This window comes from Talpa occidentalis, unplaced genomic scaffold (genome assembly GCF_014898055.3).
Source record: "Talpa occidentalis isolate TD23 unplaced genomic scaffold, MPIMG_talOcc4v2.1 talOcc4.11, whole genome shotgun sequence".
In the NCBI taxonomy this organism is placed as follows: Eukaryota; Metazoa; Chordata; class Mammalia; order Eulipotyphla; family Talpidae; genus Talpa; species Talpa occidentalis.
The window spans coordinates 1,222,399-1,238,965 of NW_023601104.1; the positions used below are offsets into that span (position 1 = coordinate 1,222,399).

General features: G+C 57.3%; 1 protein-coding gene across 1 annotated transcript in view; it reads left to right on the top strand.

The window, feature by feature from the left end:
- The window catches only part of PSTPIP1 (proline-serine-threonine phosphatase interacting protein 1), a 39,517-nt gene extending 23,201 nt beyond the window's left edge, over positions 1-16,316 (top strand). The window contains exons 4-15 of the mRNA XM_037502054.2: positions 2,521-2,555; positions 2,784-2,890; positions 4,949-5,011; positions 5,553-5,651; positions 6,452-6,497; positions 7,358-7,437; positions 8,019-8,117; positions 8,991-9,087; positions 9,481-9,571; positions 14,526-14,581; positions 14,758-14,882; positions 15,758-16,316. Coding sequence (XP_037357951.1) covers positions 2,521-2,555; positions 2,784-2,890; positions 4,949-5,011; positions 5,553-5,651; positions 6,452-6,497; positions 7,358-7,437; positions 8,019-8,117; positions 8,991-9,087; positions 9,481-9,571; positions 14,526-14,581; positions 14,758-14,882; positions 15,758-15,889 — 1,030 coding nt within the window. The 3' untranslated portion in view covers positions 15,890-16,316. The remainder of the gene's footprint in view (positions 1-2,520; positions 2,556-2,783; positions 2,891-4,948; positions 5,012-5,552; positions 5,652-6,451; positions 6,498-7,357; positions 7,438-8,018; positions 8,118-8,990; positions 9,088-9,480; positions 9,572-14,525; positions 14,582-14,757; positions 14,883-15,757) is intronic.
- The last annotated feature ends 251 nt before the right edge of the window (positions 16,317-16,567 follow it).

The window sequence follows — 16,567 nt, forward strand, 5'->3', positions numbered from 1 at the left end:
ACGCCGCCTGCCGCCTGCGCGGCTCCCGGAAGCAACACGGTCCAGGAAACGAAGGGGATTGGCAGCAGGGCTAGGGAGCTTCTGTCGAGCCCCAAAGCAGTTACCCCAAGCAAGGAAGTACTGTGGTTTTCCTGTTAGAAGAAACTCTTGTTTCATAGTCTCTGTTCTGAGCTCAGAGCGGGGAGGACACCACACTGGAGGGAGAAAGGGCCCGTTGTTGTCCAGGGTCCTCCGGCGCACCTCGCAGGGGGCCCAGCTTCACACAGGGAGGCAACGGGAGTCGGCTCACGGTAGCCGAGAGACTGGGCAGGGCTTCGGGGTGCCAAAGCGGGGCCTTGGGTGGAGCATGCCCTGCGGCGGGTATAGCAGAGACGCCGTCACTGAAAATCTAGACTCAGTCTGAGCACAGAATTTCAGGTCGAACTGCCAGAGAGGCGAGTCCAAAAGGCACTGGGAAGAGTCAGATGCGAGGACATTCCAGAGTGGGGGGAGTCCCCGCTCTTGACATGCAGTGAGGACATGATGCGTTCGCCCAAGTGGTAAGGTGGTGGGACCCAGTTTGGCGGGAAAGCTCAGAGAAACCATCTTTTCTGGGTCCCCTGTTGACCTAGAGAGAAAGGGAGACTGAGGCAGGAGATGAGGGGAGGGAGCGGGACTGAGCTGCATGACTGACAAGGAGTCATTTCCTGGGGGAAAGTCCTGACCCCCCCACTCCATGGCCCATAGAGGGGTCGCCTGGCAGTCACCTCTCTCCTCCTCTAGAGCCTTGGCTGGACCAGGTCTCACCCAACTCCGCCTCTCACTTTTCTCTGCCTTGATTTTTCTCTTCTGTAAAATGGGGGTAATCTCGGCCCCTCTCGGGCAGAGTTGTGAGGAGGAGCTGCTTTGGGCCAGCAGTTCTCACATTTGAATGCACTTCAGCAGCTCCAGGGGGCTGGGGAAACTGCGCCCTGGTTCCCACCCGAGTTTCAGTCTTCAGAAGGACGCTGGTGAGCCTATGAACCTGTGTTTTAAACAAGCTCCAGGAGCTGGTGCTGCTGCTGCTGCTGCGGCTGCAAAGCTTACCTTGAAAATCCCTAGTTTATGGCCAGGGCTGGCACTGACTGGCCCGCCACGGTTCTCCTTCAGCCCCTGATTCCCGCGGGGACTGCCGGGCTGCTGCCCAGGTTGGCCTAGGTTCCCTAGCTGTCCTGTGATGGGCAGTGGGCCCGGCAAGGATGGCCCGCAGAGGGCAGAGGGCAGAGGGCAGAGGGCAGGACCCGCTTCGCCCGCCTCCATAGGCTTCCTGCGGCCACTGGCCACCAGGGGGCAGGTGCACGGCCTGCGAGGCCAGCTCAGGGCGGGAAGGGAGCAGAGGGCCTGAGGGCTGGGGTAACTGACCCCAGCAGCAGAGGCCAGGCTCTGGCCCCAGTTCTGTGGGCATCCTGGTGAGAAGGGGGTCCACCGTGGAGCTGCCTCTGTGGATAATGGGGTGCAAATGCAGGCAAAGAATTCCCCCCTGAGAGTGGAGGGAAGAGAGAGCTTTCCCCACTGGTCCTGTTCCTGCCCCAAGGACCTCTGGGCTTTGTGGGTCCCCTTGACCTCTCAGGCGGCAGGACTGAGTCCTGGGTGGGTTCCCACACTGTTTCTCGGGTCTTGGCTCTGTCGGTCATTCTAGAGAAGACCCTTTGAATAGGAGCGTCAGAAAAAATACAGGACACCCAATTAGGTGTGAATTTCGGAGAAATGACTTTCTGAGTGTAAGTACTCTCCAAGCACTGCACAGGGCCTTCTTGTTCTCAAAAGATATTTGTAGTTTATCTGAAACTCAGATTTAACCTATGTTAGTCTTTGCTTCCTCTGGCAACCCTGCTCCCCACCAGGCACCAGCCCGTACCCCGTGGCAGCCCTCCCCTTCCCCGCTGCGCCTGGTGACTGTCCAGGGGTGGACATTGCTGCGTCTCTGCTCCGACTTCCCTGCAGGCCTCTCCAGCACCTGAGCTCAGTGCACCCTAAAATGAACTCCCCATCTTACCTCCTGGTCCCTCCCTGGGCCATCACCACCATCGGCCAGTTGCCCCAGCCAGGGACCAGGGAAGCTGGCAGCTCTCACTGTCCTCGCTCCTGCCTGTCCTGTCCGAGGGCCCCACATCTGTCCTGGGCCCCCTGACTATCAGCCCCCCATGCAGCTTCCTCCGGCATGTCCTCAGGCTACCTGCTGAGTTGCTCTGACCACAGCCCTCTCCAGTCTCGGCTCTTCCTGAAGAGGGACAGGGCCCGGAAGGCAGTCGCTTAGTCTCGGGTCAGCCAGCATCCCGCCGCAGCTGGGGCTCGCCTGCTTTGAGAGAGAGAGAGCTTTGCCTGCAGCAATCCCAGCTTGGGCTTCAACTGGGTGGCCGCTCTCTGACGCCAGCTTTCCTTGGGTCCAGGTCAGCGGTGTGAGTGACCTGGGGCTCTCCCACCAAAATAAAACCTCTCAGCCTGCCAGGACTTGGTTCGCACTGTGTCCGCCCCGCTGACCCTGTCCTCTCTGTGTTGCAGCTCCTTGAGGGCCTCCTTTGACTCCCTGAAGCAGCGTAAGTCTCAACTGTTTCCCAGCCCAGGCTGCAGGGGAATAGCACCCCTGGGAACACCCCCGCCCCCCACAGATAGGTGGATGTTTCTGGCTGGGAGGGGGAGCCCAGGTTCCAGACTGGCAGGGGATTTGGGGTGACAGAAGGCAAGCTGTGGGTGAGGGCTGGCTGACGCCTGCAGGGGCCCCTCAGATCTGACATCGGGGCCCCGTGTCCTTACTCTGCTCCCAGAAATGGAGAACGTGGGCAGCTCCCACATCCAGCTGGCCCTGGCCCTGCGTGAGGAGCTGCGGAGCCTCGAGGAGTTCCGGGAGAGGCAGAAGGAGCAAAGGAAGAGGGTGAGGTGGGGCTGCTCCCCCATTGCCAAGGCTGTGGAGGGCCCTCTTGAGGGAGCTGGTGTGGGGAGGGCCCTACCCTAGGCTTGGGAGGTGAGAGTGATCCAAGGGAGGAGGGAAGGCCCGGGGCAGGGGGACGGCAGCTGAGTTCTCAGGTCTGACATCCCCAAGGGGTTCCTGCCTGAGGCTCATCTGCCGGGAGAGGGCAAGAGACTGGGCCCTGTCGACCCCCACAACAGCTTAGAGGGTCAGTCACAGCACGCAGTGGCCACAGGTCCTGCGTTCAAGGGCCAGGGCTGTTTGTCCAAGAGAAAGAGACCTGAGGACCTGTCATTGCGACCCCTGTGCCAGGCTGCCCCAAACCAAGGGGACAGACACGGCCTCTGAGGAGTGGGGGTGTTGGGGGTGTCAGGCTTTCCTTGGCATACAAGGAACTTCTCACTCTGGGCCATCAGTGGGGGGTGGGGGCTGCCTGGAAGGGGCGTGAGTTTCCCATGCCAGGAGGTATCAGGCCCAACTGGGGCGACTTGTCAGGGAAGCCGCAAAGATGGGATAGGGGAGGGACTTGGTGATCTGTACCCCAGGGCCCCCTCTCAAGCCTGAGTCCCGGGGAGGGCAGCTGGGGACACCTGGGCAGCATCTCAGGCCTTAGAGGGGAGGGTGGCGCCCTGACCTGGGGCGGAGGCCAGCACACAGGAACACTTCTTGCTTGAAGAGGCAGGATCATCGTAAACTGTCCATAGAACTGAAAACGGTGCGGTCCAGACCACTGAGCCGGGAGAGGGAAGACAGTGCCAGGCCTCAGATGAGACCAGGTGGAGCCGGTGTCCTGGCCAAGCCACTTCCCCTCTCTCTGCCTCAGTTTCCCTCATGCAGGGTGGCACATCTGTCCACCTCCCGAACTCCAGGACCCGCCAGAACCGGGTTCCCCTCAGGGGTCCCAGAACATCAACTGCCCATCCACCCGCCAGGGTCTCGCTTTCAGGCTCTAAATTTGGGTTCCGGAGCAGAGTGGGTCCCCAGACACAGCTCAGCCCTGAGGAAATGAGGCGTCCCTGCAGCGCCTGCTGCAACCGTTGGGCCACCAGCTGGCTATTTTGAGCTCTCCTGTGGCCGGAGGAGCTGAGAAGTCTGCAAAAAGTGGTTTTGGACGGAGCGCTGCCTTCCCCAGAGTGGCCAGAGCTGTGATGGGGAGCGGGGAGCCTGCCTGGGGGTGTGCGCAAGTGTGCGTGTGTACGTGTGTGTGCAGGGCAGCACGGGCACAGTGCCTGCCTGTGGGGCGTGCTGGTGTGTACATGTACCGCTGTGCCCCTGAGCCTCTGATGGGCGCCCTGTCTGAGGTCTCCCCACCGACATGGGATCTTCAGATCCCAGGCAAAATCTCCAACCCCGACGTGAGCCTTCCACTCCCCTGGTCCTCGCCCGTGGGACCCCGGCCGTCCAGGCTGAGTCTGGCGTCTCCATCTGAGCAAGGAGCCTGGGGGGCGCGGTGGGGCGCAGTGGCCATGACTGAGTCTGCCGTGTGTGCGCTCTGGACGGGGCGGGGGGCGGCACAGGAGCCTGTTGTGAGGGGTGTCTCTATGCCCTGTGAGCGTGTGTGTACAGGTCTGGGTGTGCATGTGTGGGCAGGGGGAGCCTGCTAGTGTGTACTTCCATGCGTGTCGTGTGGGACTTGCTGTGCGTGTGTGCCGGGGTGCGTATGTAGTGTGTGACTGCTGGAAGCAGGTACAGAAGCTGAGTGAAAGACATGTGTGTGTGCATGTGTGTGTGTGTGCGTGTGTGTGTGTGTAAGCACGCACACGTGTGGGGAGGTCACTGCTCCCAAGGAGAGACCTCATCCTGGCTAGACTTGCAGGGAGAGGACTCGTGGGCACGCCCATGCCTTGGGCATCCCCCCACCTCTGTCGTGAGCATAACTGTGAAAGCAGAGAGGGCATCTTGTCACTGCCCCTTCAGAGGCAAGAGGGGATGCTGTGCCTCATCCCAGGACACCCCATCCTCTTGGCTAGGGGAGTGTTCTGAGGCCGTGGCCCCCGGCTCAGCACCTTGTGCCCCCTGCAGTATGAGGCCGTCATGGAACGCATCCAGAAGACCAAGCTGTCGCTCTACAAGAAGGCCATGGAGGTGAGTGCCAGTGTCTTCGGCCCAGAAGTTTGAGGGCTCAGGCTGGACCCCCAACCTGGCAGCACATCTCCATCCAAAATATGCACAGTGCCTGTTGGGTGCTTGGGCTACACCAGACACCCAGGCCTCACACAGATGGGCCCAGGCTCTGCCCTTGGAGGCACTGGCCGATGGGCCAGGGGTTCATTGCGAGCAGTGGCTCACAGAGTAACCCACAGGAGCCCCCAGTGCTGTTTGCTTGGGGTTCCAATAGGAGAGCTGCTCCCCTGGGGAGGAGAAAAAGGCGCCATGGAGGGAGGGACAGCGGTGTGGAGGCTGGCATCGCTATGCTGCCTGGCATTTTCAGGAACTTGCTGGTGGGTGGAGGTGACCACAGGCCCGGGCCACCTGCAGGGCTGCACTGTCCCTGGTGGGAAGGGTCCTGAGATTGCTTGTCCACCATCACTCCAGATCCCCAGCCCTGGCGGGGAGGAGGCTGGGTTCTGGGGGATGGCAGAGTTAGACTGTGCAGCCCCCCAAGTCACACCCCTCCACACCCCAGTCCAAGAAGACATACGAGCAGAAGTGTCGAGACTCGGATGACGCCGAGCAGGCCTTCGAGCGCGTCAGTACCAACGGCCACCAGAAGCAGGTGGAGAAGGTGAGGGCCAAGTGGGGGCGGGGCCGGCGGTGGGGGGGCGGGTGCCAAAGACACCCCAGGCGAGGTCTGCATGAGGACACGCCGGCTGCTCCTTTCCCACCCGAAACTCCGCCTCCCAGAATCTCAGGGCACACACAGGGTCAGCCTGGTCCCCTCTGCCATCTCCAGGCCGCGCCCCAGGACCCAGTCCTCAGAGCAGGCCAGTGCGCACAGGCCGAGCTCACAGGCAGTGAGAGCAGATGCTAACCCTCACACAACCTCAGAGAGGGCCCGGTAGGCTCCCGGCACACAGAGGAGACAGGCCCAGGCCCGGTGAGTGACGTGTCCAAGGTCTTCGAGGCAGGAAGCCACCAGAAAGGACCCAAGCCCAGGTTGTCCAGAGCCCAAGCTTGCACTGCTCCGACCCCGGGCCCAGGAGCACATTCCACCTGCTGCACAGACAGGGACGCTGCGGTCCAGAGAGGGCAGAGCCTTCGGCTGAGTTAGGGCAGCAAGCCGGGGCCAGAACCCCAGAGAGGTCACGAGGGGCCTCAGGGTCCATGGTCTGCACGCCTCCTTCTAGGGCCTCAGAGTTTTCACAGGTGCCTCCCGGGCTGGAGATCTCTGTTGTGATTCTTATTTTATTGAAACCAGCCGGTGCTCCTTGGTGGCATGAGGCTGGATTAATGAAGGGACTTTGCGTTGGCCCTACCCCTGGGGGTGTGTGGCAGGGGCACTGTTGAGCCTTCTGGAGGCTGGGGGCGCGGGGCGGAGCGGGGTGGGTGCTGGGGGCTCAGCCAGTGGTCCCTGTGTCTCCTCAGAGCCAGAACAAAGCTAAGCAGTGCAAGGACGCAGCCATGGAGGCAGGTAGGCGGCCCTGCCTGCTCTTCAGCCGGGGTGGGCGCCTGGGCCCTCCCCTGGGGACACCCGACTAGAGCCGCATGCACTTCCACGTTTACGCAAGTAAACCTTTCTTTCCTGTCACTTGCTGGGTTGGTCTTACCCTCTTGCATGTTTGCACTGCTCTGTACCCACTGCATGTTGAACAGACGAGGAAACTGAGGCACACAGGTTAGCTTGCCCGAGGTCGCAGACAATGAGCCGGAGCCCAGGACTTCCACAGCCACGGTCCCGGGAGACAGGCCCCCGTGTGCGTGTCTGCCCAAGTGTGCGCGCGCACGCATGTGCCCCTCCCTCCCCCCTTCTGTCTCGCTCCTGCGAACACGGGTGCCCACATTCTTCTCGGCCTCCTCACTCCTTCCCCCGATGCCAGACCCCTACAACCCGTCCCTGCTGCCACAGCTCCCGGGACAGAGAGGTCCCCTGCTCCGTCCTTAGGGGGGCTCTCCCCTGTCCTCTGTCTCTCCCAGCCAGCTGCTCCCCTGACGGGGGACTAGGTGACCCCCAGATATCTGGAGCCCAAGTGTACTGGGTTCCCAGTCCAACTCCCCGATGCGCCCCTCTGTCTCCTTTACTGCTGCCCTAGCCAAGCCTCGGTTTCCTGTCGGGAAGTAAGAGGTGCGGCCTGGGAGTGACAGGAGCCTGGATTGTGACCCTGGGTGTGCAAGGCGCTGGCCCAGCCCTGGGCATCTCAGACCTCAGTGAGCAGCTGAGAGCCGAGTGTTCAAGGCACCGGCAGCCAGAGAGAAGGGGCCACGCTGGGCGGGCGTTGCTGGGATGCAGGGTGGGGTGTGGGGGTGCCTCTCTGAGGGAGCCTGTGCTTTCAGAGCGGGTGTACAGGCAGAACATCGAGCAGCTGGAGAAGGTGCGGGGCGAGTGGGAGCAGGAACACCGCACTACCTGTGAGGTGAGTGCCCCGGGGCCTCAGTTTCCCCAGCCACAAAAATGGGGAAAGACCCAGCAGTGCTGGTGCTTCATGGGGGAAAACCAGGCAGTGGTGGTGGGCGGAGGCATCATTAATCCATTCCTGCACCCATCCCCTCTTCCACTCACCCCTAAGGCCTGTGCCGGACTGCCCCCGAGGGAGTCCACAGCCGGGTTTGGGGCCTGGGTGCCGCCTGCAGGTGGACACCCTTCTCCGCTGAAGCCCAGACAAAGCCCGTAGCTTCCCTGGGCCCCGCTGACGGAAAGGGCGGGGAGCCAGGCCACGGGGGTCAGGGATCCCCCCGTGACACCTCCCCCTGGGGTCTTTCTCAGCATGTGGTGGGGCTGGAGGGCAGGGCCCGGGGTGCAGGATATGGCAGGGGAAGGATTCCCACCAGCAGTTCAGCCTTTCTCCCAGAAGCCTCGGGGTCGGCTCCCAGGTCAGGCGGGGTCTTCCAACAGAGGGGCGCGCTGCTCTGCCCAGCTGGCTGCAGGTGGGGCCCAACCTGCCTGGCTCTGCACCCCCATCTCACTCCTCACCTCCCTCCACAACGCATCCCCCAGGCCTTCCAGCTGCAAGAGTTTGACAGGCTGACCATCCTCCGCAACTCCCTGTGGGTGCACTGCAACCAGCTGTCGCTGCAGTGCGTCAAGGATGATGAGGTATGGCCGGGGGTGGGGCCAGGGGCGGGGGCAGGAGAGGGCGGCCGGAGCAGCACGGGGCTCAGGTCCACCTGAGTGCCGGAACAAGCTCCTCGTCCTGCGACCCAGCCCTGGTCCTGCAACCCAGGCCTCGCGCTTCACCTCCCCCGCAGGGCACTGAGGGCTGGCGTCGGGACCACTCGGGGCTGCAGCCTCTCCTGCCCGCAGTGTGGCCGGCTTTGCTCAGCCTGCTCCCTGGTCCTTAACTCCCTTAACCGCGTCTGCTCCTCCACGGGGGTGCAGGAGCCAAGTGGACAGAGTCCCTCGGCTAAAGGACCCCGGGCTGTCCTGCTCCAGGTCCCCGGACATCTCCCTGGAGCCCCCGTATGGGGCGCCCCACACCGGGTGGGCCGGGTGCTCCAGGAGAGAAGGCCTCCCCGACCTCTCTTCAGGCAGCCCCAGAGCCATGAGCTCTCGCTGTCTCCTTCGAGCGGCCCGGCCCCCCAGTGTGCTGCCCGGCCTGACCCCCGCTGCCTACAAGCCACTGGGCTGGGGGTTTTCCTCCCCAGATGACTTTGCCGGCGGGTGACTTCTTGGGCAGGGAGGGCTCCTCTCCTGCAGTCCTGCTGCGCCGAATTCTTGCCAACTTTATGCAAATCGCTGGTCCCCCACTTTCCTCACCCTTAAAATAGGGAAAATGGAGGCAGGCTGTGACTCCTAGTGCAGTTCTACGGCAGTTCCACCCCAACACCCCAAACCCCAGGGGCTGAGCCCTTCTCAGGCCCGTGCGGGGGCGGCAGAGCCCCCTCCTCCATGCTCACAAAGAGGCAGGCCTTGCGCGGGGGCAGCATGGAGGTGAGGCCTGGCCCTCAGCCCTGCTCTCTCTGCTCCCAGCTCTATGAAGAGGTGCGGGTCGTGCTGGAAGCCTGCAGCGTGGACGGCGACATCAACAACTTCATCCAGGTCAAGGGCACGGGCACCGAGCCCCCAGGTGAGCCCGCCCACCCACAGGCAGCCCAGACTGTCCGGGCGGCCTGGTGCCACAAAGCTGGCCTCATCCCTGAGCCTCAGCTGCCAGGGCACAGTAGACGAGGCTGACGACACCCTGCTGGATGGTGGGGACCGTGCAGCTCCCAGCGCTTACAAGCCCTACGATTCAAGGGGGGCAGTGAGGGCCTGCAGCAGAGGTGGAGCCTGCGTGGGCCATGAGTGCGAACACTTGGTCTCGTGGCTCCCGCTGAGGGTCCCTCTTGGAAGCGAGAGCCCCTCCCAAGCAGAGTTAGGAGAGGGCCGGGATGGAAGGAGGCCCCAAGATAGGAATAAGTTGGGGTGTCCTGCCTGATCTGCCCTTGGCCACCCTGGGCTCATAGCCTGCCGCCCGCAGCTCCGGTGCCCTTCCAGAACTTCTACGATCGGGAGGTGGCCCCAGGATCTGGCAGCCCTGGCGTTCCGCCATCCTGCGGCATGATAAAGAGGTGAGGCTCCCGGATGGACAACAGCGGCAGGATGCAGAGTGAAGGCCAGAAGTGGGGACAGCTTCGCTTCCTGCAACCGGTTTTCCCTTGTATCTTCATTGAGACAAGTGCCTACCAGGCGCCTGGTGTCATGCTGGGTTGGGCACTCTTCAAGGCCAGAGCAGGCTCAAATACAGCCTTAGCCTTAGGGGACCCAGACATTAAATAAACAATAACACCCATTTATTCACTAGTGACTGGGACCAGAACCCCAGGGAGTACCAGGTTGGCTTCCTTGTCCCCTGGGCCCTGGGTCGGGGTCTGGGACTGTCAGGCTGCAGTGATGACACCGTTCCACTAGGACTGGCCTGGAGCAGAGGAGTGGGCCCTCCAGTCAGTGCTGCAGGAGAATTCTCCGGGTACCCTCTGCGCCCCGCCCTGGTCAGGGTGCAGAGGATGCCAGGGTCCTAGCGCCATACCTCAGCATCAGCTGCACAAGTCACTCACCTTCTCTAGGCCTGGGTATGTGATTTCTGGGGTCAGAACCAACAGGTCCTCCTGGTGCAGGCCTTGGGAGACAGTGGTGACAGCCCATATTTGCTCAGGCTGTCCCCCAGCAGACTGGTCCCTGGGGGGCAAGGGTGCCCATCTGTGGTGGGCTCTCATGACCTCTTGTGCAAAGAAGATCCTGCCCTGGGAGGTGGGTGAGGGCGGGGGTGGGGCTCCTGGTGGAACTCCAGGTCCTCTGAAGACAGCTTATTTCTTCTTTCCACTGGTTTTTGACTTTATTCTTTTTCTAGTTCCTTAAGGTGAGAAAAATATTATTTATTTGAGCTCTTTCTTGTTTTGTGATGTGGGCCTGTATTGCTATATACTTCCCTCTTACTACTGCTTTTGCTGTGTCCCAAAAGTTCTGGATTATGTCCTCATTATCATTTCTCTTGAGGCACTTTTTAATTTCTTCTTTGATTTCCTCATTAACCAATAACCATTCAGTACTATGTTGCTCAGTCTCCACATATTAGAGGTTTTTCCTGCCTTCTTTAGGTAGTCAATTCTAGTTTGATACCATTGTTGTCACAGAAGATACTTTGTATGATTTCAGTCTTCAGGGATTTGTTTCATGACCCAGTACATGGTCAGTCCTAAGAATGTCCCACTCGCACTTAAGAAGAATGTGTATTCAGCCCTTTTTGGGTAGGGTGCCCTATAAATGCCTATTAAGTCTTTAAGGCTATTGTGTTCTTATTTATTTTCTGTGTAATTGATCTGTCACATTGGTGAGTGACATCCTCAGCTATGAATGTGTTTTTCCCAATGTCTGTTTTCTAATTTGACAGTAACCGCCTTATATATTTTGATGATTCTTGGTTTGGTAGATATATCTTGATGAGTGTTATCTTTTCCTGATCTATTTTTCCCTTAATCATATAATGTCCATCCTTACGTCTTGTTACCTTTTTTTAGTTGGAAATCTATTTTATCTGATATAATATGGCTGCCCCACCTTCCTTTAGGTTCCATTTGCTTGTAGAATTGTTTTTGCAATCCTTTACTCCAAACCTCTGTTTTTCTTTGGAGCTCAGGTGCATTTACTAGAGGCAGAAGAAAGTTGGATTATTTTTCTAATCCAACCAAATACTCTGTGCCTTTTAATTGTTCAGTTCATTTACATTTAGAGTCATTGCTACTGCCATTTTGTCTTTAAGTTTGTGGTTCTGTCTATTTTTTGTTCAGTTCTTTGTGGATATACTCTTTGATTCATACATACGAGATCTTTCAATATTTCTTGGAGGGGGGATCTAATGTTTCAGAAGGCCTTTATTTCTCTTTCATATCTAAAGGAGAAGGTTATAAGGTAGAGTATTCTTGGCTGCAATTTTTATTTTTAAGTATTTTGATCACATTGTTCCATTCTCTCCTTGCCCATAGTGTTTCTCAGAGAAGTCAGATATAAGCCTGATTGGAGTTCTTTTATGGATGATCTGCTTCATCCCCTTTAGCATCAACAGTCTTTATTTGTTTTGAACTCTTGTAAGTTTCACCACTATGTGTCTTGGAGTAGGACTCATTATATTTAGATAACCTGGTGTTCTTTTAGCTTCATGGAATTGTGTATTTAGTTCCTTCTCCAGGTTTGGGAAGTTTTCCTCTATTATTTTTTAAAACAATTTCTCTGTTCCCTTCTCTTACTCTCCCCCTTCTGGGGTAACCATTATTCTTATATTGCCTTTTTTTCTGGAATCAGATAATTCTTGAAGTATTTCTTCATTTTTTCCTGCCTATGTCATTTCTTCCACCTGGATTCTTTGTGCATTGTCATTTTCAATGATCTTCCACTTGGTCTATTTTACTTCCATAGCTTTCTCCAGAATTTTTATCTCATCTATGTATCTTTGTACATCCTTCATCTCCATTATTTTCTTGTTTAAAGCTTCAATTCAGAAATTTTGATTTTCTGTCCATTAATTTTATTTCTTAGAACATTCATTTTTCTGAGTTTTCTTTTATATCTTTGATCAACTTTTCTGTGTTTTCCCCCACTTCTCTGAATTTCTTTTTTTAAAAGATTTATTTGTTTGCTTGTTTGTTTGTTTGTTTATTTATATAAGCACTGGATATAGTCAGAAGCGTGGGAGGGTGAGAGAATTCACCAGAGCCAGAGGGGTACCAGAACAGGCAGACTGACGAAACACACTGCTGAGGGGAGCAGCTGGCACGGCAGGAGAGGTCTGTGTGCCATGTGGGATCCTCACCTGCAGCCGGGGTCCGAACTGACGCTGTAGAGGCTGCGGGCAGCTTCGCACTCCAGCGCTCAACCGCTGCACCACCAGGGGAGGAGGCCCTTCTCTGAATTTCTTTATGGCTATTTTGAACTCTGTATCTGACATGGAGAAAATCTGTATCTTCCATGTCTTTGTGGTTGGGTCCTGGAGATTTGTTCTCTCTTTGTGGCGTAGTATTTCCCTGAGGAATTAAGTTGCCATTTGTTGTGTTTTTTTCTTCTCATCATTTTTTGATTTCTAAGTAGTAAGGGTTCAGAGTTTCCACTTTTCCAGTAGATGGCACTGTATGTCAGGGAGAACTAATTTTTAGCTGGGTCCTTTGTGAGTGGGGGAGAGCGCTGGAGGGGTCTGTTGCTGGTGAAAATGGTGTGTGTGGGCATGACTCATGTCTGCTTCCACTGCTAGACCTCCTCTCTAGCTTTCAGGCAGGTGTCTCTGCAGTGTAGCCATGGCACTTTCCAGTGTTGCTTCACTGTCTGTTTGGTCCCTGAATCTGCCTGCTCCTGAAGGAAATGGGTAGGGAGAGTTGCACCTTTCTGATCTTTGTCTTTCTCACTTGGGGCCCTGTCTGCATGGCTCACCCAAGCACTCTTGTCCATATCTCCCACGGTTACATCTGCAACACTCAGCTCTACCCTTCCCAGGCATGGGTATGAACTGCAGTATCCACCTCAGTGAACACCTCTCCCCCACTCATCATTTTGTCTCACAGAGTTGAATTTTCCCAGTGTCTGTTTCATGCAGGCATTGGCAATTGTGAGGTACTCTGGTTTTGTCCCATGTCATGGGAGTTACTGAGTCCAAGGCCCACCTGGACTTCCCTTAGTTTGTTCTTCGCAAAGTGAAACAGGGAATGTCCTTTGATGCCACCCTTCCCAAGTCCCCCAAGATGGCCCTTCAAACAACTTGATGAAAGAGCTTTCTGGGGAAGTGTTTAAAGGGAACAGAGAAGGGTCCCCCCACCATGAGGATAAGTGAGAGAGAAACAGAAACAGGGTGGAGCAAGGGAGTTTGGCTCCTGGAGCAGATGGGTACTGGCTGGGGAAGGGATAGCCAGAAGCCGGGCTGGAGTGACAGGGGCAGGGCAATGGCTGGGAAGTAAATGGAGGGAGAATTGGAGTGTAGACAGCTCCCTCCACCAGGTCCACTACCCAGCTACAGTCCTGCTGGCATTGCCCCAGCCCCTACATACCCCATGAGTGCTGCCTCTCTGTGTCCTGTGTTAGCTTCTGGCCTGTTCGCATGTGCTGGGTTCACACAAGCACATCCCTGTACATCCATCCTGGGTGTGTGTTTTCACTCCCAGGTTCTCAGCACCACAAACCTTCTCAGCCAAGGGAAAAGTCCCTCGGGTCCTGCCTGGAACTACAGAAAGCCTCCAACGGGGCTGGCACTCAAGGCCTCACCTGGCACTCAAGGCCCCTTGGGGTCTTCTCTAGGCCCTATTGCAGAGACACTCTCCAACCGGCCCAGCACACTTCCAGACTCCTCTGCACCCATGTACCCCTTTCCATTCCCTGGCAACGCTTTGTACCCCAGTCTCTGCCTATTAAATCTATGTCTTTGAAATCTTAGCTCAGCCCCACTAGGAATCCTTTCTTGGGCTAGGGAAGAAGTGTCAGTCCTACTGAATTACCCCTAGGCACTGTCTGCATCATGAGGTGCTCCCATCTGCCCCCACTCTGCACCTCCAGTGTCTCCCTCTTTCCTTTTATTCAACAAACGTTCATGACTGATTCAGTCCAGGCATGAGCCAGGCACCGGGAAAGGGGTGAACCAGACAAGCACTGTTCTCCGAAAGTCACCGTGTAGTAGGGACTCTGCTTGTGCCATCAGGGACTAGTGGGACAGGCCAGCTCGCAGTGGGGCCACAGGGAGAAGGGTGGTCAGGCTCAGGCTGGCGAAGGTCCCTGTGGGGTGTGGGTGGAATGAGCCCTAAAGGGCAGCGTGTGGCCTGAGGGGGAGGCTGGGCCTGGGGCCTGGCAGGGAAGCTGTAGCACAAAGGTCTCCCAAAAGTATCCTAAAAGGAGCAGAGGCTGAGAAATAGTCCCAACTTGAGGGACTGAGAGAGTGTTGCTGGCAAAATAAGGGCCACTGGTACCATCCACCCTCTGGGGGACCCTCATCCCATCCGTGCTGGAGACTAGGAACTCTGAGAGGGCGCTTTGGTCTTCTCCACCTGCCCACAGGTTCTCTGGGATGCTGCATGGAAGTTCCAAGACAGCATCATTAGCAGCTTCCACAGGTAAGTGGGGATGACATGGGGGGAGGAGGGGACTCTCGCATGGCCCTCCAACAGCAGGCGGACACAAAGGAAGGGGAGAGGCTGAGCCCAGCACAGGAAAGCTCCATGCGAGGGCATTCTGGGGCCACTGTCCTTTGAAAGGGACTCCAGGTTGCACCCTGCTCTCACCTCCACAGAGACTCTGACCCCCACACGTGGGCAGAACGAGGCAGCCTATGCAGCCATCGCAGTGAAAGGGGTGCCGAGACCCCCCACTTTGCCAGGCCAGGACTACAGGGCTCTCTACGACTATGTGGCCCAGGTAGGCCCTCGCCCCTGTCTCAGGAGGTACATGTCTGCTTGAGGGTGCTTACATATAGGCACACGCACCAAGAGTGCCCTCAGACCCACAACTGGCACTCAGGAAGGGCTCTACAGGTGCTGCGATGAGGCACCCCCTCCTGCCCTGCCAGGCACAGGCCTGTGTCTCTCTGGATCTTCATGTGCGCATGTGCAAGGTGGCCTACAGAGCCAGGTTTGATCTGCAGGGAATGGTGAGGCTCAGGTTCTGCATCCTTGGGTGAGGGCCATGGGTGCCAAGCATCAGCCAAGGTCAGACCAGGTCATCAGCTGTATTGGGTGGGTTTTCTGAGGTCCATGGGGAAGGGTGGGTCACGCAGCGACAGAACTGCTGTGCTGAGGTCCTTGGACAGTCCAACCTGCTCCTTGCTCTGCTGGATCCTGGGTCCACCTTGGGCCGGGCAGGGTTCCAACTCCACAAGTCCAGGCCTGGATGAGTCCAGATGGTGATGTGCTTGTAGGATGGGCTTGTGGGGGAGCCTGGAGTGTGCTCTTGGACTTGGGTCCAGGGAACACATGGCCCCTGAGTTGGTTGCTGTCTGCAGCAGTGGGATGGGGAGAAGGAAAGAAACCCCAGGTTGTGGGGGCCCCGTGATGACAAACTGAGGGTTGGGGTGCAGAGGGGACTGGAGGCCAAGTCCATGGAGCAGCATGTCTCCCACGGCTGCCCCAGGCCAGAGAGCAGCCTTACTGGCAGCCCCAGAAGGCTGGACAAGTCTCCACTGACAGCCTATGGGGGAGACAAGCTCACATTTTTCTTGTGGTGGGAGATCCCCCCACCCTCAACGGCCATCCCAGCAGTCCCTCCAGTTCATGTGCTTTCATTCTCTTGCCCAGAATGCCGAAGAGCTGGATATCTCTGCAGGGGACATCCTGGAGGTCATCCTGGAGGGGGAGGATGGCTGGTGGACAGTGGAACGGAATGGGCAGCGAGGTTTTGTCCCTGGTTCCTACCTAGAGAAGCTCTGAGCAACAGGCAGCAGCCGCCGCCTGGACCTGCCCTGCCTGTGTGGCCAGTAGGGACCCACCAGTGCCCAGCCTTGCCAGGACCCTGGAATCGATCTTACCCTGTGGATGGCTGCAGACGCTGCATAGCAGCCTCCCACGGGAATAAAAGAATGCATTCTTTCGGGCCTCCCTGGTGGTGCAGGCAGTTGGGCGCAGCGCTGTGAAGCTGTCTGCAGCCTCTGCAGTGCCTGTTTGATCCCCACCAGCCGCAGAGCAACCCACATGGCGAGCAGACCTCTCCTGTCTCGCCCGCTGCTCCCCTCAGCAGTGTATTTCAGTAGATCTGCCTGTTCTGCTCCCCACTCTGTCTCTGGTAAATCCTCTCACCCCTGCATATCTGGCCTGTATCCCAGATCTTGTTTGCATTAAGAAATAAAACTAATAAATTAAAAAGCAAGAGCTGCTTGTCTCTATCAAAAGATTAATTAAAAGATGTATATTTGTTTAAAAAAAGAAAGAAAAAATTATAACTTTGGCAATAAAGACTGCTTGAAACAGGCAGAAAGCACCCCAAGGAGCCAGAGGTGAGCTGGGAAGCACCTCCATGCCAGGCCCCTTCTGGCCAGCAGTCTAAGCCCAGAGGGAGAGCGGGCAGACAAAGCAGGGGCAGATCGCATGCATGCAGGAAAGTGCATCTCC